At 36.8% G+C, this 25,607-nt stretch overlaps 2 protein-coding genes across 3 annotated transcripts; one reads left to right on the top strand and one right to left on the bottom strand.

The window, feature by feature from the left end:
• The first annotated feature begins 5,110 nt into the window (after positions 1-5,110).
• On the top strand, positions 5,111-13,855 carry LOC134666405 (cytochrome P450 4g15). Of its 2 annotated transcripts, XM_063523535.1 has the most exons (10): positions 5,111-5,266; positions 8,807-9,033; positions 9,417-9,620; positions 9,693-9,872; positions 11,506-11,702; positions 11,829-12,116; positions 12,353-12,590; positions 12,685-12,870; positions 13,347-13,564; positions 13,670-13,855. In XM_063523535.1, the coding sequence occupies exons 2-9, from the start codon at positions 8,823-8,825 to the stop codon at positions 13,523-13,525; spliced, it is 1,683 nt and encodes a 560-aa protein (XP_063379605.1). In that variant the 5' UTR covers positions 5,111-5,266; positions 8,807-8,822; the 3' UTR covers positions 13,526-13,564; positions 13,670-13,855. The 2 variants fall into 2 exon arrangements, with proteins under 2 accessions (XP_063379605.1, XP_063379604.1); XM_063523534.1 differs by having other exon boundaries at positions 13,347-13,855.
• LOC134666406 (uncharacterized) lies at positions 13,662-24,915 on the bottom strand. The gene is made up of 10 exons (XM_063523536.1): positions 24,721-24,915; positions 23,491-23,702; positions 22,836-23,027; positions 22,369-22,436; positions 19,032-19,212; positions 16,549-16,726; positions 15,300-15,495; positions 14,949-15,075; positions 14,278-14,458; positions 13,662-14,021 (listed from the first exon to the last, which is right to left on the bottom strand). The coding sequence occupies exons 1-10, from the start codon at positions 24,861-24,863 to the stop codon at positions 13,907-13,909; spliced, it is 1,593 nt and encodes a 530-aa protein (XP_063379606.1). The 5' UTR covers positions 24,864-24,915; the 3' UTR covers positions 13,662-13,906.
• Between the last annotated feature and the right edge of the window lie 692 nt (positions 24,916-25,607).

Here is a 25,607-nt window from a genome sequence, read left to right as displayed (position 1 = left end):
AGAGTGTTTATATCCGGAAACCGAATGCAGTTATAATATTTAATTTGCTTTAATTTCATATCCATTAAATGTAACATGGATGTATAATATCTATATGATATATGTACATATACCTATATAAATAAAAGTTCATGTTATTATTTTGTTGTTTTTCTGTTGTATTTACTTGTGGGTCATGTGAATGTATTAAGTAATTTGACGGTAATAATATTAACTTTATAAATAATTAATGTCCTCCTTACCTATTTCGTTGGTAGTTAGTTAGTGACAAGTGAAAGCATAGGTATTGGATGGACAATCTAACGCCGATCGATCTAGCCCTACAGCGGTAGCGCATGCTTTAGGTTAGTTTTCGTTCATATCATCTCGGATATGAGTAAATATGGTATAGATGCATTGAGTGTAACATATGCCCTGAACACAAATTTATGAGATGACAAGCGCAAAAGTGGTGGGGGTAGTAAAGTTGCTGTGACGTCATAAAGTCGGCAGTACAAACTTTTTCATTTATTTTCTTTTAAACATACCATGTGGGGTATCAAATAAAAGGGCTTTATGAGTAGGTCACAAATATATAACATACTACAGCATTTTCAATACTTGGTCTAACTAATTATTAGAAGACGTTCAAAAATTTCACAATCCACAGTTGACTTCTAACTGCTCTAAAATGAAAATAGCTGAATTGATAAGTCCAAAATACATACCAAGTGATAATTAACCAGATATATCAAAAAATAAGAAAAGTACAGCAAGTTGAAAAAAGTATAATTTCCTGTTACATTAAACTGCAACTATTATTAAAACAAACAACAAAACCCGAAAGTTTACATATATTTTTGAACTGGTCTTTTCACTATCTTTCATTTGGTACCCATATTGCAATAGTAAGAAAAAAACAATCCCCCCACTCAATTTCTTTATTAGCGGGCGTCATTTTAAAAATTTATGTAGCCTATGTCACAACCACAATTCTCACGAATTCAACCACACCTCATATGTCAAAAATGGTGCCCGCTAAATAAAATAAGTATGTGTTCCGTGAACAAAGTTTTGTACGGAACACCTGTGTTCCGTGCTCAGTGCTCAGTGATCCCTCAGGGGGGATTGTTTTTTTTTTCTTACTATAGCAATATGGATATGGGTACCAAATGAAAGCTACTGAAAAGGCTATTTCAAAAATATTTGTAAACAGTCGGGTTTTTTGTTTGTTTTAATAATAATTTAAAGTGCAGAATGTTTACGTGTTAAATAAAATAAGTAAAAATCTGATAATACAATAATTGTATGAAACTCGGATAAGGAGAAGCACCTTAAAACGAGACACGCTATTTACTTACTTCCGATTTCGAGATACGAGTAGGTACACTCTAAGATCAACGCAGATAATATAATAAACCGGGCATATTGCAAAAAAAGGCAAAAAAAAAACGGTCACCCATCCAAGTACTGACCCCGCCCGACGTTGCTTAACTTTGGTCAAAAATCACGTTTGTTGTATGGGAGCCCCATTTAAATCTTTATTTTATTCTGTTTTTAGTATTTGTTGTTATAGCGGCAACAGCAATACATCATCTGTGAAAATTTCAACTGTCTAGCTATCACGGTTCGTGAGGTACAGCCTGGTGACAGACGGACGGACGGACGGACGGACGGACAGCAGAGTCTTAGTAATAGGGTCCCGTTTTACCCTTTGGGTACGGAACCCTAAAAACTAACCAATTAAATATAGAACTGTGTAAGCCTATTAGGCCTTTAATTGGTCTACCCATTACCGCAATGGAACTGACCAAAGATGAATAGAATATCACAATTCGAAGCACGTGGCCACAATATTTTACGTCAAAACAAGTTTTCCGATTTGGTGTACCCTTTTTATTTCGGTTCAAAGTTTCAAGGTCAAATATGATGATGGAAGGTGAAGTTGAAGGAATTCTTGAAATACTTTATACCTCTAGATTATTTGGGTAGGTACCGAAAACGGGGTGGCTTTCAAATGCAGGGGCGACTTTGAAATTTCAGTTTTTAAGCAAAAATATTATTATGTTATATTATTATTTATATGAGATTTTTTACAGTAAGTAAACATCAATAGTAATCTAACACAAACTGTTTCAGTAGATAATGAAAAATTGTAACTCTTTGGCCGTTTTAAAACTATTAAAGTAACCCCAAGTGCTTCTAAAGCAACCCCCTTTTATCGGTTCCTTATTTTATCGGAACCTTCTAGTTAAATCCAAACCAGAACTAATGAACGATACATTTTTCAGTTAATATAGCGTTGCGCTCTCTTTATGGTGACTTTTAAAAAACGATTTCTAGAAACATAATGATAATTTGCAATAATATAATACCAATGGTGTTTAATAATTTGTTGTATGCAATATTTGAGTGAGAGCGCTGGTGGCCAAGCGGTAAGAGCGTGCGACTTGCAATCCGGAGGTCGCGGGTTCAAACCCCGGCTCGTACCAATGAGTTTTTCGGAAATTATGTACGAAATATCATTTGATATTTACCAGTCGCTTTTCGGTAAAGGAAAACATCGTGAGGAAACCTGCATACACCTGCGAAGAAATTCAAAGGTGTATGTGAAGTCCCCAATCCGCATTGGGCTAGCGGGGACTATAGCCCAATGGTTACATATCAGAATACCGAAAATCGATTTACCTAATGTTGAATCACCTATGCTCGTTTGACCTATTTTTTTAAATACCTAATGATCAATTAACCTAAGCTCATAACACCTAATGAACGAATTACCTATTGCACGTTTCACCTACAATTGGTTTACCTAAGCTCAGAATACCTATGCTCGATTCACCTAAAGTTGAAACACCTAATACTCGAAATACCTAAAGCTAATATACCTAATACACGAAACACCTAATGTTGATATACCTAATGCACGAAATACCTAAACTCGGTATACCTAATGATCGAATTGCCTAAAGTTAACATACCTACTGCACGAATTACCTAAAGTCGGTATACCTAATGATCGAATTACCTAAAGTTAACATACCTAATGAACGAAATACCTAAATTCGATACACCTAATGCACGAAATACCTGAAGTCGATGCACTTAATGAACGAAATATGTACCTAAAATAAAAAATATAATTATTGTTTAGTAGAATATTACTAGAATATACAACATTTAGTATACATTTTTAAGCCAAATTATTCAATTGGCTAACTATTTTTTATTATAATATAAGTACTAGTCATTTGCCAGAGTCGAGATAGGTGCGACGACGAGTAAAGCGAGGAGGAGCGTGTTAGGTTAACTGCGACCAAACAGTGCCAAAACCGACTTTTATTTCATCGTCATGATGTTAACTTACAAAAATTAAGTTTTTGATAAGATAGGATAAGATAACTAATTTTGTATCAGACTTACAAAATCATTCTACTACCTAAAAAGTAGCGTTTCAAAAAGTGTATTTTTAAGTTGTCATCCGAACAAACAGTTTCTACTGTAAGATTGGGAAGTCATACGAATTATTGGGTGGAATTGCCACTTGATCATTCGGCAAAATGATATGAATTTTGTTCTAGGTATATAGACTTAAGGTATTCCGTGCATTAGGCATATCGACATTAGGTAATTCGTGCAGGAAGTATATCAACTTTAGGTATTTCGTGCGATAGGTTTAACAGTTTTAGGTATTTCGTCCATTAGGTAAATCAAGTTTAGGTACATCGTTCATTAAGTATATCAGCTTTAGGTGTATCGTCCATTAGGTATATCAGCTATAGGTGATTCGTGCATTAGGTATAATAGCTTTAGGTGAAACGTGCAATAGGTAAAACGTGCATTAGGTACATCGTGCATTAGGTGTTTCGGCCATTAGGTTATTTGAGCTTAGATATTATAAACTTAGGTCAGTCAATGTTTAGGTAAAATCATCGATAGGTAATTTAAAAAAAGGTGAATCAAGCATAGGTGATTCAACATTAGGTAAATCAGTTTTCGGTATTCTGATATGTAACCAGCCCAATAAGCCCTCTCGAGCTCGAGAGGAGGCCTGTGCCCAGCTGTGGGACGTCTATAGGCTGAATTATTATTATTTATTATATAATATTTAAATTCTTGAATACAAGTTTACTTGTACGTGTCAGAATAGTCTGAATTAGTATTTCGGCGGGAATGCCTTAGAGCTTATTCACTTTGTCCGATTCGATATCGGATGTCGGATGACCTTTGAACAAAAACAGCAGCTAAAAATGCCTTATGACATCACGTCCTTTTATTTTTGTATTATTTTGAACAACAAGTAAGAATATATAAAAGGCACATTTTACTTTTTGCTTCTTTGTAGTCGTATCCGACATCTGATAGAGGATCGGGCAATTTGAAAACGCTCTTAGGTAGACAAGCTCTATAAGGGTTTTAATAAGCAGAAAGTATTTCAATAAGCATTTTCTATGATATGTAGGTACCTATCTATGCAGGACTTAGTTCTAATTCAAATTTCTTAAACCTAAACACAAAAATAATTTTAACGGATAATAAAAAGTGTTTCTATTAGTCCAATGTGCCACTAGTTAGAATAAAGAAATCCTTGGTTAAGACGAAAGTGGACGACCGCTATAAAACCGCCTTTTCATACAAACATAGTCCCAATTCCTCCCCTGGATTTAACATAATTTAAATAATAATCAAAATTATACATAATAATATAGTTAGCAGTAGGTATTTCAAAAATTGCATGGAAAATGTTTTTCGCTCCTAACTTTCATGATAATCAAAAAATCAAAAGAGGTCAAACGAAGGGACAAAAATAGTTATGGTAAATATACAATAAATCGTTTAAAAATATTCTTCATACAGTCAATATCCAGGGAGGAAAACAAATATATTAATAGCGATACTTTTGGTCTACTGGGTCCAGAATGTTTATCAAATAGATGAAGTCTCCGGAAGACGTTTAACTAAACAGTGTGCTTTTCGAATAATTAATTAACATGGCGTACCTACGTGATGGACTGTTGGTGTTTGATTGTTGTCATTGCCTGAAACAATATCGAATCACTAATGATTTACGCAAAATCAAACTAGAAATTTACATATGCGTACCTATTGATTATGTCCGGCCAGAGGGTACGTAGTGGTCGGTCGTGACGCCACGGACGTGTATATAGATCGATGCGCGGGAGGTTCGGAAATAGTCTCTCTTGAGACATCGAAGGCGTCCTTTGGGGATAACGTGCTTGTGTTATAGTGGCTGCCTAACTAAGAAGGGTGTTCACGGAACAATAAGGTAGGAAAGTTTTTTAAATTTTTAAGTGAACGAGTGAAAGTTTTGAACAAATTTTCAGTTACAAAAAATGTTAACATGGTTCAACATGTTTTCTAATATTTGGTAAATGTTAAGAAAGTGATGTAACATTAAAGTGATTTTATAAAAGATTGAAGTTTTTGCTGAGCCGTGCTTTCAATATTAATTGGGACATCTGTGCTTAATTAATTATTTCACTGAGGTGTGCAGGCACTTCTAGTAATCATATTGACTTTTTTAAACTGTATTTAACTTTTTCATAAAATAGGAATATTTAATAGGTACTTTACTCTTTTTCGTAATTAAATTAATCAAAAGTAGAAATCATTAAATGCACGAAGTATTCATAGTAATATATCATGCCTCACAATTTTAATGAGATGTGGGTTATAGTTGTATTTATCTTTTATACTTAGTATTTTAATGGATTTCAACAGAAAATTAGAAGTATATAAAGAAGATAGTATATACTGGTACCTAAACCCTAATTTAAAGTGAAATAAGTAGGTACCGAAGATGAAAGATTTAATTAGTTTGTAATGAAATCCTTCACATGTGGACCATGTGATACATGAAAACTTTGTCATCTCATCAAAGAATGAATTAAAATAACGAAATAGTTAGGACCTCTATATTTTATCCACTAACTAGTGAACTTACTCAGATTCTGTCAATACAAAATAACATTATTTCACTTCTTACAAGTTCGAAGGTCAATTTTGTTTACTGCGAAAACAGCAAAGTTACAACTCCCAGTTTTATTGTTACGCAACTGTACACAAAACCTCTAGTTCATACGAACCCATATATATGGCAGTCATAATATTAAACCCTATCGACAGCTATTAAAGTTCAAAATTAAACAAATAATTTTATAGGACAGGCAATAGAGGATTAAGCTATTTGTCTGGCATTAATTTCCAACTCCATTAAATAATAACGTCACGAAAATTTGAGGAAAACTAATCTTAATATGTTACAACCAGAGTTCCACTTGCAAGTTGTCCCGGGTCAAGGTGGTATAAGAACCTTGCACACGGATATAAAATAGAAAAAGATATATAATTACCTACGGAGCGCAAAAACAAATAAGTTTAAATTCCGATTAGATAATTAAATTATGCATGCATATGTTGTTATAGATAGAACAAGTCTGCAACGATTTTGATAGCAAACGCAATGCAAGTGTTGTTTTAAATGTCAAACTTCTAAGAAATTATGAAATAGGTATTTAATAACACTTGCACTGAGTTATGCTATCAAAATCGTTGGAGACATTTCTTGGTCTAACTCTCGCTGTTATAAACTTATTTTTGTTCTAATATTTGGACAAAGTTGTAGGTACCTCCAACTTTTGTTTAGAATTGGGAATTAATATATGTTTTTTTCTACTATGAATCACGAGCTTTTTCCATTTTTACTGAGGAAAAAATTTCCCCAACTTTTTGGTCCATTTGGTTACGTTTTCGACACAATCTTCTATATGTAATCGTAACAAAACGGACAAACAAAAAATGTAGATGATACTTTTTTTCTCGTAATAGGATCGAGAAAGCTCGTGATTCAGAGTGGAAATAATGTGCAAATTCCAAAATAAGACATTCCACTTGGGGATACAACAATAGAAATGCCTATTTACTGCATAGTATGTTAATATCCACTACCACGCACATTATTACATTAGTCATTACATTTACAATTAAATGTATATAATACAGGTATAGGATTAAAAACATCTGCATACGCATAACCTTAGCAGCATAACTAGTTAACCCCGACGACTGAGAAGTGGTTCTTTATTACCTGCCTATACTCGTAATCTTGCACATTTAACTACGTATAGGTATGATTACTTTTAGGTACATAAATATCCTCCTTATTCCCAGTCATTTTTGTAATTTTGAATTTTGAACCTTCTCTTATTCCGTTATAGTTCAAAATTCGCTTTGACTTTGTCCTTTTGGACTTAGGAAATTATATTAGATTAAAATAAGTTTTTGGCAAAAATTTCATTTTTGGTACAAGCTTTTATTGCTGACTGTACTTTTCTTACGACAGACAACTAATACTCATGGAGAAAATTCTAAAAACACCTAACACAATTAGGTTGCGTTGTTTCATCACAGAGTTCCTATGGCCAACTCCTGTCTCCATCATCAGATCAGCTTGATGGTACCATAATATTGCATTGTCATGCGATTTATACATGCATGCAAAATTTCAGCTCAATCGGAAACCGGGAAATTTAACTTGCAAGATTTGATTACACACAGACAGACAGACAAAGGTCAGGTGAAAGTAAATAAAAGTTTGTAAAACCACTTTAGCGGTAGGTACAATATTACGAGAATATAAAACTCACGTGAGATTCGAATATATTAAAATTATTTAAAACGGGTCACTCACGTAGGTACATAATTTATAGTCGAATAGACGCTCGACATGTTTCGATCCAATTTTCGAGGATCATCTTCACGGAGCAACGACTTTGCTAGTGAGTGACTTAATAATATGTGAGTGGCCCGTTTAAGGCGTTTAATATAATTTAATATTTTAGGAGGTAGGTACCTGTACGTGCATGAAATAAGATAGAATTGTAGACTATACCGGCGACTAAGCCATCGGACAACCCAATTTTATATGTCGGAAAATCACATACAAAATGTTCAATCAAGATTACATTGGTTGTGTGACGTACTTCTCGTAATTTTGCTGTAATAATAACAAATTATACTATCAAATTATTCAAATTTACATATTTGAAACAAGTTCGCAACCATTGACGTCACAAAACCTCACCTAACCTGTTGCAATAACTTTGTATCAAAAGGTTTAGCCACTTTAAATAATAGAATTAAAAGAATTTTAAGAAACAAGGATTTAATTTATTACTTTTGAACCGGTATAGGAGTTCAATCACTCACGTGCTACGTGACCATAAGCTTACCTACATCAACAAGAAAGAAAACAACCGTATTAAGTAGTTAATACGATTACTTTCCTATGGTTCGTTTTTTTTAGCATTAGAAATAAGGTAAACAATCTTGATGTGTCTTTTAATTAAAAAACACATTTTAAAAATAAGTTACGGCAAATATGTAACCATTATGAATCGAATACGATCATTTATATTCTTCTACTTTCATAAGTAATAACTTTTGATTTTTAAAAAGCGTTTTTCAATTAAAGACACGTCAAGATCGCTTGCCTTCTTGCAAGTTCTTTCTAATGCTAAAAAAAAACGAACTATAAAAACCCAAATATCAAATTGTCATATATATATGAGGATTTCAAGGCGTTTATTTTAGAATAAATGCATAAGTGTTTAACCCTTAAACCATTTCACAATCCTTTCTAATTAATCGATTTCAAACCATAATTCATATAAGTAGACATGCGTTCTTGTATGGCAAGTACGTTGCCACTATGGACTTAAGGGTTAATGTTGGTACCTACTTCGTCCGCATTATTCTGTTTCTTAATCAGCAGCGTTCATAATTAAAGTGTGCTCTTTGTTTACAGAGTAAATTCCACCAAAATGAGTTACACAGCAGCGGAAAGCGTTGCCGCGAGCAGCACATGGGCGGCTACCAGCATGTTCTACATGCTTCTAGTGCCGGCCCTCATCCTCTGGTACGCCTACTGGAGAATGTCCAGGAGACACATGTACGAACTAGCCGAGAAGATCAGCGGACCCCCTGGCCTACCCCTTATTGGAAATGCCCTTGAATTCACCGGCGGTTCTGATGGTAAGTGCCAAAATAACAATTCAACAATTGTTCCATAGCAAAACAATAGTATTGGTGGCTGACAACTCTAAATTATTAAAAAAACTAAACCCCTAAATAAGCTTGTTTTACCTTTTATCAAAACGATATCGTAAAGGAGACATAATGAAACACCGGAGACGTCAGATAGCCATTAATGTCAAATTACCTGTAGTTGTTATTAAGTGATTTATAAATACAAATTCTGTCCAAAAATGACTTCGGTTTACAATTTTCCGTTAATGTTCTGATTGACTGTTCCTTATTTCATCAATAGCGTAAAAACCAATTTATTTTAACTACAGCCAACATCGCTACAAAATCTCAAAATGAAACATAATAACATACCCGTTGTATATGTTTAGATATCTTCAAGAACCTCGTCTCGAAGAGCGTGGATTACGACAAAGAGGGCATGGTAAAGCTGTGGATCGGGCCCAGGCTGCTGGTATTCCTGTACGACCCCCGGGACGTTGAGCTGATCCTCAGCAGCCACGTGCTCATTGACAAGGCCGACGAGTACCGATTCTTCAAGCCCTGGCTCGGAAACGGTCTTCTCATCAGCACTGGTAAATCTCACAACATTTGTTTGCATCATACTTTGAATCTGTAGCAGTTTTTGAATGAATCTTTCATTTAAGGTCAAAAGTGGCGCTCTCACCGCAAACTGATCGCTCCCACCTTCCACTTGAATGTTCTGAAGAGCTTTATCGACCTGTTCAACGCAAACTCCCGAGCTGTGGTCGAGAAACTTAAGAAGGAGACTTCGGACTTCGACTGCCACGACTACATGAGCGAGTGCACTGTCGAAATTCTGCTTGGTAAGTTACTTTGTTGGCCACTTTGAAAACTCCTTACGAAACAACCCATTTTCATTACTTCAGAGAGACTCCCCAAATATTTATATTTTAACCCATATTGATTAATATTTGTATATACTTAATATAATAAAAATACTTGTAAATTAATTACATGCCAACATACGTCACTAATATTGTGGTCGCTTGCAATAATGATCGTCATATCATATTTATTACTAAGTAATTAAGCAGAAAATAAGTCGATACTTTTAAAGGACACACGTAAGGTAATTAACTTATACACAGACGATGGAAAATTTTATGTTTAATAACGTGGTTTTATAAAAGTCAGACCATGACGCCTAAAACTATTACGAGTATTGTTTATTAATATTGTTATAAAGTTAAATCCTGCCTCGATAAGAACTTAAGCTGTTACCAATTGACTTAATTGAGTTTTAATAGGATTGCGCGTTACAATGGGTTCAAAATAACGTATCTCATATAATATTCTTCTCCAGCCGTGCTAAAGACGTAGTGTATGTCTATTCTGTATGTACGGTTGTATGTCTATTTTACAAATTTAATCTCAGTATTTAAATTGTAAATGTGAAACAACATTAATCATACATGACAAAGAAAAAAACATTAAGAGGTACTTAGGTCATGTTTGATTAACGTACGAAAATTCGGGATTCAACAATAAAAATGTTTAATATTCTAAACTTACTTACTATTCATCCCCAATATATAAAAAAAAATGTCCTAAAATTCTGTGATTCAAAAAAGTTGTTCTATAGAAATGAAGTGATTTCGATGTTTCTCACGTAGCTAGTGAATCGGTGACAACATAGGCCACCGCCATTGCTAAGCGTGCTTTTGACGCAAATGATCACGTTTGCGAAACCTGCGAACCCAATGTTTTTATGATGAGCAATACGCAAATTCTCATCTATGTAATATCTATCCTCATCTAACTGATCTATAAAGATATAAACTTCAAGTTTCTTACATTGTCAACAGTACATAGGCAATATTATAAAATCTGCAATAATTACCGTGACACGTTTATAGCGATGCTGTAGAATCCAGTTTGCGATCAGCTCAGACTAATTTAAATAATTAACCTGTTTATATCGTATGTTGTTAGATGAAGAGAATTATATGTTTGATAACGTATTTGCAGAATGATTTGCAAAAACATTCGATTAGTTTTCAAAATTAAATGTTAATTTTACTAACGTATGTGCGTAGGAAGTAACTGGAGAGATAAAATTACCTAGGTACCTATGTTACTGAATCGCAGTAAATAGAGCATACCGTCCACTACATTGCCTTCGCAGGTTGTTTACGACAACAATTACCCAGATTGTACGGAATTACTTCCTTGCAATGATATGATACATTCAAGATAGATATAATTGTTAGTATTTATTATTATTATATGACGGTCTAAGAGGAAATACGCGTAGAAGGTAAGCGCCCGCGCCGTACTAGCGAGGCGACCCCCCACGGGCTCACGTCGCACCACATAATGGGCAGTTCTCGCCATCGACGGCATCAACTGTTACTTGTAGCCCCATTATGATATTCGCTAAGCAACGAATGGAGTCCCTTGAAGGTTAATAGCTCTTTTCACCTTTAATGTTCACAGAAACCGCTATGGGAGTCAGCAAGAGCACACAGGACCAGAGCGGCTTTGAATACGCTATGGCTGTCATGAAGATGTGCGACATCCTGCATTTGAGACACACCAAGATCTGGCTGAGACCTGACATGCTTTTCGGCCTCACCCAATACGCCAAGAACCAAACCAAGCTTCTTAGCACCATCCACGGACTTACCAAAAAGGTATTAAAATTAAATATTATTCAATACATTTTTAAACAAAAACTAAATATCGTATACAATTTTACAGGAGCTAAAGCATTAATTTTATGAGGTATAATATTTATGTCATTTTATTTTAACCTTCAGGTCATCTCAAGGAAGAAGGAAGAGTTCAAATCTGGCAAGAAGACCACCATCTTGAATGAGTACACTGAATCCAACTCATCATCTGCCGAACCTGCCAAGGAGACGTCAGTAGAGGGTCTGTCCTTCGGTCAGGCCGCTGGTCTGAAAGACGACTTGGACGTTGAGGACAATGACGTCGGACAAAAGAAGCGTCTGGCTTTCCTTGACTTGCTCTTGGAGAGCTCGCAGAGCGGAGTCGTTATCTCCGATGAAGAAATCAAGGAGCAAGTCGACACCATCATGTTTGAGGTTAGTTTTACACGTTATTTATAAGTATTAGCCTATACGTTGGGGCACTTAACTCATTAGAGTCTGGCGATTCGATTTTGAAATTTTAATTCTGTGCATATAATTAGGTTTTATTTTATTATATTTACGCCGGAAAGCAGATTGAACTGAATTTATTTTGAATTAAGTAACAATGCGGATTCCCTTTCCGCCGATAGTGAGAATTTGAGAAGTTATATAATTTATTTTTAATTTAGGGTCACGACACCACTGCTGCCGGTAGCAGCTTCTTCTTGTCCATGATGGGAGTGCACCAAGACATCCAAGACAAAGTTATCGAGGAGCTCGACCAAATCTTCGGGGACTCCGACCGCCCCGCCACTTTCCAAGACACCCTTGAGATGAAATACCTCGAAAGGTGTCTTATGGAGACCCTCAGGATGTACCCGCCAGTACCTATCATCGCTCGACACATCAAGCAAGACATCACTATGCGTAAGTATTAAACCATTTGTCAAGATGCAATAAATTGGTACACTTGTTTTTACAATTGATAAGAATGAGTCTAATGTATTAATTTTTCATGCAGCATCCAACGGTAAGAAAATACCCGCCGGCACCACAGTGATCATCACCACATACAAGCTGCACCGCCGCCCCGACGTGTACCCCAACCCCAACAAATTCGACCCCGATAACTTCCTTCCCGAGCGCTCTGCCAACCGCCACTACTACGCCTTCGTGCCTTTCTCCGCCGGACCCAGGAGTTGCGTCGGTAAGTGACACACTCTCATTTAATAGTGTTTTTGTTTTACAAGGGAGCAAAGTCGTTGTTTAACCGCTCGTGCTAATATTGATACCCGAGCAAGCGAAAGATTCCAAAATTGAAACTAGTTTTAAACAAAATTTGCCCCCGAGTGAAACACAAAAATTTTTCACCACACTAGCCCGAAGCAAATATTAAATGTAAAATATCAAACAAAATGAAACCAAATCAAATCCAAATGAATGTTATTAAATATTTACCATCCAACATCATCATTTAAAAGTCAATTCTACCAGCAAACATAAGAAGACAACTCAAAATTTTGCCTCACATGTGAATAAAATGCAACTTTGCTATCAGTTTTTGAAGTGCAAAGTAAGCCTTTCCAAGCTGGTGTGGTGAAAAATACTTTGTTATACTTGTTCTTACCTACAAATAAAATGTAAATCTTCTTCTCTGATGTTAATTAAATTTATTGCCAACAGGACGTAAATACGCTATGCTGAAGCTGAAGATCATTCTCTCCACCATCCTGAGAAACTTCCGCGTCCAGTCCGACCTCAAGGAATCAGACTTTAAACTGCAGGCTGACATCATCTTAAAACGCGCTGAAGGTTTTAAAGTGAAGCTGCAGCCCCGCAAGAGGCTCGCGAAGGCTTGCTAACTTACGGGACTTTAACTAAAACGAATTAATTAATTGTTGGTAGGTACCCCTAATTAGTAAAAGTGTTCACATTTTTACGGTTCTTAGAATTAGAACAGAGCTTGTGATACCAGTACTGACTAAATTATTGTTATTATTTTTAAGGACGTTGAAAAAATGGTGGTAGCATTCTTCACAGAATAGTAATAGATGAAAACTCGGTGCAAGGATGACTCAGTTAGCTCAATTGTGACTATCTTGTTTGCTCAAACTACTTGGTAATGAAACGTTTGTAAATAGCTAATATTATCTTCTTGTGATGAACCAATAAAAATTGGCATAGAAAAAAAATCGTATTATTTACCTTATTACCGCCTGATTTGCCTTAGGAGACAAGTATTTTTAGCCCGATAAAGCATTTTCACTTATCACTTGCTGAGCACTTTCACTTTGTCTCCGCAAAGCTTCCTCTTTTGCTTGCATTTCCATTTGTTTCCGTTCCAACTCCAACTTTGCTCTAAATTAATAATACCGATTAAAATGACATTGTCATGATCTTAAAAATGTGTTAAAAGTACAGAATATAGAATAATATTATAATCGAAAATTAAAGTTGTAGATGAGCCGATTTTTATTGTGATGCCTATTTTTTTTCGTAGCTCTCCCCAAGAGCTCCTCATACGAAATCAAAACTTGTTCTTACACCAACTTTTATCGTAACTAATCTGACAAAAAACAAATCGACATCAAAACCAAAATCGGCCCAGACCTACCTTAACACATCCAATGGTGTTCGGTGATGCTGTTCGCACGGACAGGGCAAGAAGTTATGGTGAATTCTTTTTATCCACCAAGGCGCAAGAGATAGCTTCCATTCAATAATTTTCATTCTAGCTACCGTGCAGTCCTTTGCTTCCTTCATCATACCGAAATACGATGCCATTTTCTCTTGACCTTAATTAAACAGAGTTAGAGAGAATTACAAGATAGCTTTTAAAAAATACCCTTGCTATACTGGGTGTTTTTTTAGATCGGACACTGAACGCAGCTACCAGATCTTGCGCTGCTACACAATGGCCTTAGCTTTTCACTAGACCATCCCTAAGTTTTAAATATATGGGCATTTACAGTTTTCGGGAAAAATTTGCGACAAAATAGTCAAACTAGACAAAAAAAAATTGAGAATGGGTAATCAATCCCATTTCTACTAAGGATAAAGAAAACATCTACTCGGGATCAAATGCTTCTTAGTTTTAGCTTGAATTGCTTCATTATAAAGTTAGGGTAGATCTTCTAAGACCATTTTGGTATAGCAGCAGGGGACCTGGGAGCTGCTCTCAGTATATACCCCATTTAAAGAATCCAACCTACTTACGACGAAGCAAATGTTAGCAATAAAGATTTATTCATAGTATATATAGGTATAAAAAAATAATCAATGTACCTGAAGATATCGCCATCATTAACCTCGATTGTTCCGCTTCCTCCTCATAAACCTCTGTTTTGTTGTCGAATGTGATGCCCAACTCACTTCCAACATTACCAACATCCATCGATGGTTGTGCACCTGGCTAAGAAAAGAAATTAATTTATTCAATGATTATTGTAGATGTATTTTTTTAACGAAATATGGGTTGATTTCCATATTTCTACACAAATCTTTCCAACTTTTTAAGCTCCACCTACTCTGTTGCACTCATTGTTAAATGATAAATTTAGAGAGGAAAAGTGGAACTACGCTTCTATATGTACCTGTGTCACGTGTCTTCGTCCCCTTTCGTCTTAAAATACTTACATATTGCCAATTGAATCCCATAAAGCAGGCGAACGCTTCCTTCAAGTGTTGGGTGCCCAGTTCGGGTCGCTCCCGCCGGAGATGCAGCTCTCCTATGAGATGCAGTGCGCGGCCCAGCTGCAGCCTGAGGCCGTGCTCCATCGCCAAGCTGCCCATCTCTGTCAACAGCTTGGCTGCATTTTCGTGATCGCCTAGTCTGTTGAATACATTTTAAATTCTTGTTTCAATTCATGAGCTAGCCGAGAAGGCTGGACACCAGAGATGTGCGAAGATGCGCAGTGAGGAAAGTGTTTTTTAAGAACAAACACTAGAAATATTGTCCAGTAGAGATTCATTGAGCGAGGATAGGTGAATTGATTCTATTGAAGAATGTGAAGTAGTCTAGATTTACCCGCCAAAGGTAACTAATTCCTCACCCAGTCGCTGTACCGCAAAGGTTTTTAATGAACGAATTCTTTGCTACATAAATGCTACACATCCTCGCATATCTCTGGTGGAACAGCTTTGGACAGGTCACTGCAATGGAGTCGTATTCATAAGTTGTAAGTATAAAGAATTTCGTATAAAAATTAAGTAAGTATAAGTACAATATGGTCAAGAGTCTCGACCTAACTGGGCGATTAATGCACGGACTTTACGTCCCAATAAGCGGAAATGCATTCTACTAGGTACAATATCCTGAGAATACAGATATTGCGCATAATTGTTTTCCATCGTATTTTCCCGGAAGCGGGGTTCTCAGGTGTATTTGTCATACTACTTCAGTCAACCTCAGTATATTTTGTACGTAGACTGACTTAAATAGAAAGCAAGACACGTTCGTACGTTTCCGTGAAAAAAAAACGATTCCGTGAAATGAACGAAACTAAGTTTATCAAATTAATTATTTAGAAATGTAACATTCAAGTACGGTAAAAACATAATCTAATTTAAATCTGTCGTGAGATTAAATCTGTCGATACTGACACAAACACGAAATACTAAAATACGTGTAATTAAAACATATTTTTCAAGTATATTTTAAGTAAATTATACCTAACCAATAGAGGCTTGACTTGAAGGAACTGTCATAGGGACAAAACATTCGACGCGAAAGGTATATATAGTATACAATATCTGGGAGATCGAGCTTTGCTCGTAAAACATATATAAACTCAAAAATGCGGGTTTTCCCAGAGATGAGACCTAGCTAGATCGATAACATGTACACATAATGTTTATGTATACGTATAATGGTGCAAAAACATACTTTTGCATAACAGCCGCCATGTGCATCTTACAATCGCATATGCCCTCGATGTTGTTGCTCTCGGTGTGTATCTTGTACGCGCGGTCGAACGTCTTCTGGGCGTTGTTCAGGTTGTTGATAGCCAGCTGACAGATTCCAATTTCGATTATGGCGTCCGCAGTTCTAGTCGTTTCTCCAGCTGGGTATTTAATAAATACTGTTAACACAGGTAATCAAGTACAATAGTTTATATTTAAATGCTAGAAATTTTGAGAGGAGGCAAGCTTAAGAACCGGGACTTCTTTTGGCGCAGGTGCTGTCGCCATCAGATATATCGATGCAGCCACGGCGCTCACAAATATCTGAACACACCTCTCTTCTCATTGCGTTAGAGTGCGTGTTCTGATATATTTGATCACGTGGGCTGCGGCCGTTCCGATGTGTCTATGGCGAATGTATCTTACTTTACATATATACTTATATAATAAAGCATTCTAAGGTTATTCGCAACATTTAAAGAAATAAATAATTATAGTTTCTTAAATTTATCTTAATCCCAATGAACACCGCTACATAGTGAAAAGCTTTCATTTATTTTATAACTTTATTGTCTGCCTGACTGTCTGTATTTCTAGCTGCGCTATCGTGTTTCAATAATCAAATGTCAACATGGGATAAAATGTTTTTTGTGGAAATAAGCATAGCCAGTTCAAATAATAAGTTCCCCAAAACGACGGATTAAGCATTCTAAGCAATTTTTAATATTTTTTTAATATATTATTATATACCTACTTAAAAATGAATTATGGAATTAATCCGCACTAAAATGTGACATACTTTACACGGTACTCGTAACTAACACGTAATATAAGCTTGAGCTTTTTATGAAAAGTCACGTGACTACTTTCATAGCTTCGATTGGCGTTTTCTATCAACGATTGTCATCTTGGTCTCCTGAGCAGCGGGTTGCCTCTTTGTCGCACTTGTAAATGGGTACGTAAGTGTGACAGGGAGGTAACACTTCGAACGTGGTTCGCGGCAGGCCTCCAGTTTACAGCCTGGCCACGATATTGGTCTAAGGCGATCGGCGGGGCGGCGGGCGGGGCGGAAAACGCGAGCGACCGCCAGGCATGCCACGTACTTTCAGTAGCGGCGGCAGCGACTAGGAGCGGCTGGGACATAGACGTATTTAAAATCATGTTTTCTTGTTCAAAAGTGCCTAGAATATATTTCATTGTTTGTCAATGGGTGCATGGGCTAAATACAGGACGACAAATTTATTTACATCTAGTTTAGTATTTTATATATTGTATATATAAAACACAAGAATAAGTGTGGAGACGTCACAACATACTTAAATACGTACATTTAAAATTTCAATAATACACCCTTCCGTCTCCATGTCGCTCGAAAAAAAAACAAAATGTTTTGTTCCGCATCGCCCCGCTCGATCCGTCGCGCCTACTAGGCCGGTCGCGCCGCTCTAATAATTCGGTCAAATTATGTTTTTTCAAAAACTAATTATAGCCAGCATTCTATGAATGTAGTATGATACCTTTGGGTATGGTGCTTTACGCAGGCTAGCGTCCCGTCCCCTCCCCCTGACGCAACCCCCCCCCCCCCTTTTAGCATAAATATGTCCCGATTGGGAGTTTTTTTTGTTTTTTGGGGAAAGTATACAATATAGGAAAAAAGTGTCAATGAAAGGAATGTTCCCTATTAAATTCTAAACAAAAAAGGTTATATTCATTTTTTTGATACGACGCACCATATTCATGCTATGGCTAGATGAACTTCGACAAAATTTAACCGTTGAAAAACTTGCAGAAGATCAATATAACATAGTACGTGATAGTACTAAAAGAAATCATACAGGACAATAACCTTGCAAGCTTATTTTCCGTATAAGATTTTTTTCAGTACTATCACGTACTAACTTATAATGAACTTCAACAAGTTAATACATGAATATGGTGAGTCTTACCAAAAAGTAGTATATAACCTTTTTTGTTTAAAATTTATTAAGGATTATTTCTTACCTTGACACTTATTTCCTAACTCTAATACTTTTCTCAAAAATAAAAAAAAACCGTAAACCGGGACATATTTCATGCTAAAAGGGGGGGTTGCGTCAGGGGGAGGGGGAGGGACGCTAGTGTGCGTAAAGCACCATACCCAAAGGTATCATACTACATTCATAGAATGCTGGCTATAATTAGTTTTTCTTGCCCATACATTAGAACATAATTTAACCGAATCATAAAGTCGTGGCATCGCCCGCGCTGCCCGATACAAATGTTCGAGTCGCGCCGCTCCCCGCTCGCCGCCGCCGCCGGTCGCCCGGTGCACGCCGCGCGCGTTGCCGCTCGGCGACAAGGCTCGTGGCATGCATTATGCGCCGCCGGGTTATTGTTTTTGCGACTTACCGCCGGTCGCTGCCGCCGATCGCCTTAGACCAATGTCGTGGCCAGGCCGTTACACTATAGATGATACGATGGACTTACCGTCTATTGCGCGTCTTTCAGCCAAGCGAGCTAGCCGTTCTGCCTTGCTCGGATCTTGCTTGCGAATTGCTCGTGCTTGGTTGATCAAAATTCTGTGCAGTTGCAGTGCTGTTGCTTTAAACAGTGTCTCATTTGGTTGTTTTTTCTGATCGCCTTCTGCAGGCTCGTAAAGGAGCCATGGCTTGAATTAGACAAAAATACTTGTACAGTCACCACGCGCGATTGTAACCTTGGCTAGGCCGGGTTCGAAACTTGCTTAGGAGATTTGAGCTACACAAACTAACTTACCAAAACGGTCGATACTCCTACGGCAAAACAAACTATGCAATACACGTATCAAACCATAATACGTGTCTCGCATTTGTTCTATGAAAGACGATTTTTTTGTTTCATTATTATAGTTGCGAGTAATAGAGTAACACGCAATGTTTAAAGTAGCATCGCCCACACTGTTAACTGTCCATCGGTGGACTTTATGCCTTTTGTATTAAGGTCCACCGATGTACAGTTAAGAGTGTTGCTGTTTGTACAGTCACCTGAAATAATATACCGTTACTCTTCAAACTACAAAGAGCATTTCCAACCAGCTTCAAGTCTTCGTTAACCGATGTCTTCGTCGAATTCTCGGTATTTACTGGCCCGAGACCATCTCGAATGAGAACCTCCGAGAACGTTGCCACGAAATCCCGATCGACCAGCAGATCAAGCGCCGTAAGTGGAACTGGATTGGACACACACTCCGGAGGGGGCCCGACCATATACCTAAACAGGCCTTAGATTGGAACCCCCAAGGAAAGAGAAAGCGTGGCCGTCCCAGACAAACCTGGCGGCGTACGGTGTTAGACGAGGCGAAGAAGATCGGGAAGTCTTGGAGCGAAATGAAGCGAGAAGCTCAAGATCGATCTACATGGAGAGTCACTGTGGACGCCCTCTGCCCCATCTAGGGGACATAGGATCTTAAGTAAGTAGTACTTTTCGAACGCCGCAAAAATATATGACACGCTCTTATGGCTCTACAAATAAGATCGTATCAGATATTTATGCAACCTTTGTTGTGTAACATATTATTGCAGGTGACTGTACTTGTTCCTGCCCGCAACTTTGTCTGCGAGGATGATAATGATGATTAATAAAAGCTATTATATGTTCTTCCCCGGGCCTCAAACAATCTCCATACCAAATTTCATCTAAATCGATTGAGCCATTTAAACCTGGAGAAGTACAAATAGAGTTTCTTTCGCACTTACTTAAGTATAATATTAGTATTATGTAGTAGGTAAATGTGGGGTAAGTTTGTGCATAGTGTAAGTTACATAGTATACAGGGTGTTTGGTACGTCGTTTGCCAAATTAAAACGGCTGATAGGTTGAGTCATTTGCTAACTATCTTCTCATGCCTAGAAAAACAATATTGGCCATTTTTTTACTACTACGCAAGTAAAAATTTGAAATTTACGAAAAACTGGCATAGAAGTGAAAAAAAAAATGTCCGCCAAATTAAAAAGTTCTAGGTCTGAGAAGATAGCAAATGACTCAACCTATCTGCCGTTTTAATTTGGCAAACGATGTACCAAACACCCTGTATAACACATATCGTATAAGGTCAAGTTGAGAAGACCGGCATAAAAAAATTATTGCTGTCATGCATAAATAGAGCAAGTATCAGATAACGCGTACCTTGCTCAGGCACAGTCAAAAAAGAAGAGTTTCACTCCGTCTACTTCACCAACCTTTTATAAGTGGAGTATGTGTATTGTATATAAACGAAAGAGTGAAAAGCGACGAAAAGTCTTACGGACGGTCTTCTCCGCATTGATCTTACAAGTATTTGTGTTTAGAATAGAATAGAATATAATAGTTTATTTGTGTAAATAAGGGTATAAATCGATGTTACATAATAATTGTTTCCAATCCTTAATTTACCATAATACATTCGCGTACAAATATTCTTAAATTACTATCTAATATTAAACTCCCATTAAAATGACACATTGAAAAATAATAAAAATACAATTAATAATAATTAATAATAAAATCATAGATTGCCAATATCATTTAAGATTACAATTTGTCTTATATAAAAATATACAATCATTATAAAACATAATCAATGGACACATCAACAATATAGCTTATAATTTACATTAGAGAGCACAAATACATATAACGACTGGTACAGCCATCCCCAGTCTACCCTCTGTCGCGTTTTGGTAAGTGTAGCTCATAAACAGTGTAGGAAACATTGGGAAGGATCCTTCATTGAATTATAATGAGGTTCCTCGTCCCTTATGGTACGATCGAGTTCAAAAACATCTTTACAAGCCAACGTGCCATAAATATATTTACACGACCTTATTGTCAATGTCTTAAAGGCGTGTAAATATATTTTTGGAACGTTGGCTTGTATAGATCTTTATTAACTCGACTGTTTCTACGATGCTTTGACGTTGTGGCATGACAATTTCATAAATATCTTGGCATGTACATATGTGAACGAACTTCTACGTGTTTAAATAGTTGTTTAGCATACATATTAGAACATGTCTACCTTTTAAGGTGGGTATATGGTAGGTATGTATAATCCTTAATCCATATTCATCAATAGCAGATCGTCGTAGAATGTAGTATTAAGGATGACTCACGCTAGAACGGCCCGGGTCCTGGCCACAGCAACCGACACTTCGTTTTGACAATGACAAATGACCATTGATCAAATGCCGGCCTAGACCTTATATATACCTACGGCCCGATTCGAGAAATGAATTAGAGATGCACTAGATATGAAATAGTAAAGATATGTGGCGTTCCACGGAAAAAGGTACCTTATGGCGGCCGCAATAATATTGGTGCGGCCATAAGGTTTTAAATTTCTTAAATAATAAGCGTGACTCATTTGCTATGTGTCAAACAAAACCATACTTATTTAATTACACAAACGGAACTACCGCGATCATACTTAATTGTCTTTGCCGCGATATAATTTCATTGTTTTTACCTTAAATTCCGACGTTTCAGCTGAGTTGCACCAGCTGTGGTCACGAAAAGTCCTATGTGTGGGCTTTCCGTGACCTATATGTGTATTACAAAACACGAGAGTTCACAGTGTTGTAAAACTATGCTTACTAATATGTATTATTAATGCGAAAGTAAATCTGTCTATCTGTTACATCTTCACGGCTTAACCGATCTAGATTAAAGTTGACGTGGATATAGTTTGAGTCTCGGCCCTACGGGGAATAAAGATTCAAGAAAAGAAAAGTAAAACGGCTATCTGTATTTAATTATCTAGGGCTCAAAGCAGTAAAAAGAATTTGAAAAATTGTTTGAAAAGTACTTACCTTTCCAATAGCAGAATTCCGAACTTGAGTCAACATTTGGAAAGGCTCATCTTGATTAACTCCTGGAACTTTAATATAAAATTATAGTTGTAATAATAACACAACCAATATTACTAACTTACTGTTATCAAATAGTTATTGATTGTAGAAAAAGTGTAAACTCTAAGAAAAAATCGTGTCCCCGGTTTGACAGACAAACTAGATGGCGCTATATAGCTGTGGTACCTAAGTTGTCAAATTACGTCAACTTTTGACAACTGTCGAATTCAAGGCACGATTTCTTATTATATTTTAAACCACTTCTACTTGAGTAGGTCATACAAGTGGTCCAAAACTAATACAAAGTATAGATTTTAGGGTTAAGTGAAAAGGAAAGTAGGTAGGTGTAGTTTGCTACTTTGCTCTATAAAGATCTTTTCGAATTTTTCACATATCGGATACCTACACCTTTATAAAGTCAAACTTACACTTGTCAAGCAAAAATTTCGCGTAATGGTACTTGCAGCATCCTTTTTGCCGTCCGCCGTCCAGTAAATACTGGCTGGCCACAGCAATAGACGCCATGTAGAATTTTTCAGCCAGCCAAAGTATTCCCTTTCCCCTCTCAGCGTAGCACAATGCTAGCCCCAGTAAATACAGGGCTTCACTTTTGGTGTTACCTTGAATAAGATAATAAACGGGTTGTTAACAGTTATGACGTATTATGACGTTGAAACGGTATTTTTCCTTGCCATACGAGCATAACATGACTACTTAATGACAGGGCTCAACCTGAGTTGTCGACTTGTTTACCTTTTATACATATTATATATGAATGATGTTGAATTCCGCGAACACTATTAATGTTATTCCAATGTAAAACGATAATATAAATAGACATAAGGAGATAATTCTTCCTTTCCCTATTTAATTAACTTGCTACGTATTAAAGTAGAAGAAGAACTAAAATAACCGACTTGGTTTCACATTACATCTCAAAACATTTTTGTAGTAGAAGAATTGCGTTGCGAGACTTGCATCTTTTTACATGTTATGTTTTTGATGGGATTTAATTGACTTGCTACGTATTAAAGTAGAAGAATGTCTGGAAAGAAGAACTAAGAAGATAGAAATAGTTCTCACCTTTATCCCGTTCTTTTTCAGCTTTCTGCAGCTCGCTACAAATATGTTCCAGATAATCGGGTCTCTTTGTGAGATCAATTATAATCCCGATATCATCCTCCATGACTAGTTGCATGTTGTCGTATATAAGGTCTTGTACGTAATCGCAAGCTTCGCGATATCCTGCCTCTCTCATCTCCAGAATCAGGCATTCGTGTAGCGGTAACTTACGCCTGTAATATTCATCAAATAAAATTTGATAAAACTAAGTCTAACAGCAAAACTAACGGCGCGATTCGGGAAATGATTTAGAGATTCGCTAGATATGAAATAGTGAAGATATGTGACGTTCCACGACAAAAGGTACTTGCCTTATGGCGGCAGGCGCTTACGCTATTATTACCGCCGCTCCAATATTCAGCCATGGCAAGGGTACCTTTTGCCGTGGAACGTCACATATCTTTACTATTTCATATCTAGTGAATCTCTAAATCATTTCCCGAATCGCGCCGTAATAGTCAAATAAAGGGCCGCAATAATTTCTTATAGATACTTATGTTAATATTTCTGCGCTATACTTACAATTACTAGTTTACTACACAACAGTGTGTTGTGAGTCAAGTTAAGGCACAGCACATGTATCAACATTTCACAAACAATGAAAGTAATCTACATTCAGTCAAATAGGGTATTTTATGGGTACAGTCGGCTGCAAGAATATATGAAAGTAAGCAATAATATATGAAAGGAAAGCGCGCTAATATATCTCCCACAATCGAATAGTTTTACAAATAGGTGTTGGCGCGTTGTCACATTTTATAGCCAACTAGCATCTGCCCACAACTTCGTCTGTGTGAAGTGATGATGATTATTGATAAAAACTTTTTGATGTCCTTCCTCGCACCTCAAACTCATACAAAATTTCTTCTTAATCGATTCAGCGGTTTAAGTGTGAAGAGATAGGTAACAGACAGACAGAATTACTTTTGCATTTATTACCTATATATATGGATTATGTAGGGGAGACCGAGGTGAGTTTTGATTTTGACAGAGGAGAGGTTGTGACATTGTCGATTTTTTGGAATCTAATGACTGTTAGCGAGCTCGCAACAGTGTGCGTTTGTTGGCTCGTAACTTGAACTAGCAAACGCGCTCTATGGCGACCTTGTTTTTAGTTAATAGATTCCAAAAAACCAACGATGTCACAACTCACCTCGGTCTCCCCGACGCAAGTCACTAATTTTTACCTACCTTCTTACTGCGTTCGAGTCTAGCGCATCCATGGCATAAATCAACTTGTTCCTCATATTTTCAAGACTATTTTTAGTCATACATGCCACCAGTTTCGGAAGTTCGCGCTTTTTAGCAAACTGGCTACGCGACATAGCCTCCATTGTTCTTATATCAACTTTTAACTATTTCAAATAAACAAAACCATTATAAAAGCACAAATTCAAAGAGCATATAAACACTACTAAATTGATATTGCATTTAATTTTGTTACGTAACTGTCAATTTTGGCATTTCATTTTTTTTTATTGCACGTCCGTTATTTTATAGACACTATAATAATGGCCAAGTAATTAAACCCTATTTTACTCACGCCATGCCGCATTGCGATTACATTACTTGTAGGCGCTTATTAAGATTGTCAGATTGAATGTCCAGAAAACCTTTCATAAAGAAAGTTGTGACAAAAAACCGTATCTTATTACCCTTATATGGGACCTTGTTAAATTTTACTAGCTCAAGAAATGTTGCAGCCAAATTATATCCCAAGGGGCTTAGTTTTGCGGGTAACAAAGCCGCCGTAATGCGGGGGTGGTCGTATAAAGCAAACCAAACTTTTTGACCTAACAAGAACGCTACAAACTCCTTGAGTTGTTGTAATGTCCTGGGGTTTTCGCTTTTCGGCCATCGGGGCTTCCTTCTTTAACATGATAAAGAAATACCAACGCGAATTCACTCGATTCTAAGGGAAATTTGGCCAAGTTGCGGAATGTATTGTTAGTTGGATTAGACGGGCGTGTCGGGCAATTCGTATTCTGCGTGTCACCGGCTTTCGGTAGTTAGTCGAAACAACATCCAAATCGTTGAGCGTAATTGCTGCGATCCCTCGCTATTCTCTCGGGACCCGG

Source organism: Cydia fagiglandana, chromosome 8 (genome assembly GCF_963556715.1).
Source record: "Cydia fagiglandana chromosome 8, ilCydFagi1.1, whole genome shotgun sequence".
NCBI classification, from domain to species: domain Eukaryota; kingdom Metazoa; phylum Arthropoda; class Insecta; order Lepidoptera; family Tortricidae; genus Cydia; species Cydia fagiglandana.
This window is presented reverse-complemented; position numbering and strand designations above follow the sequence as displayed.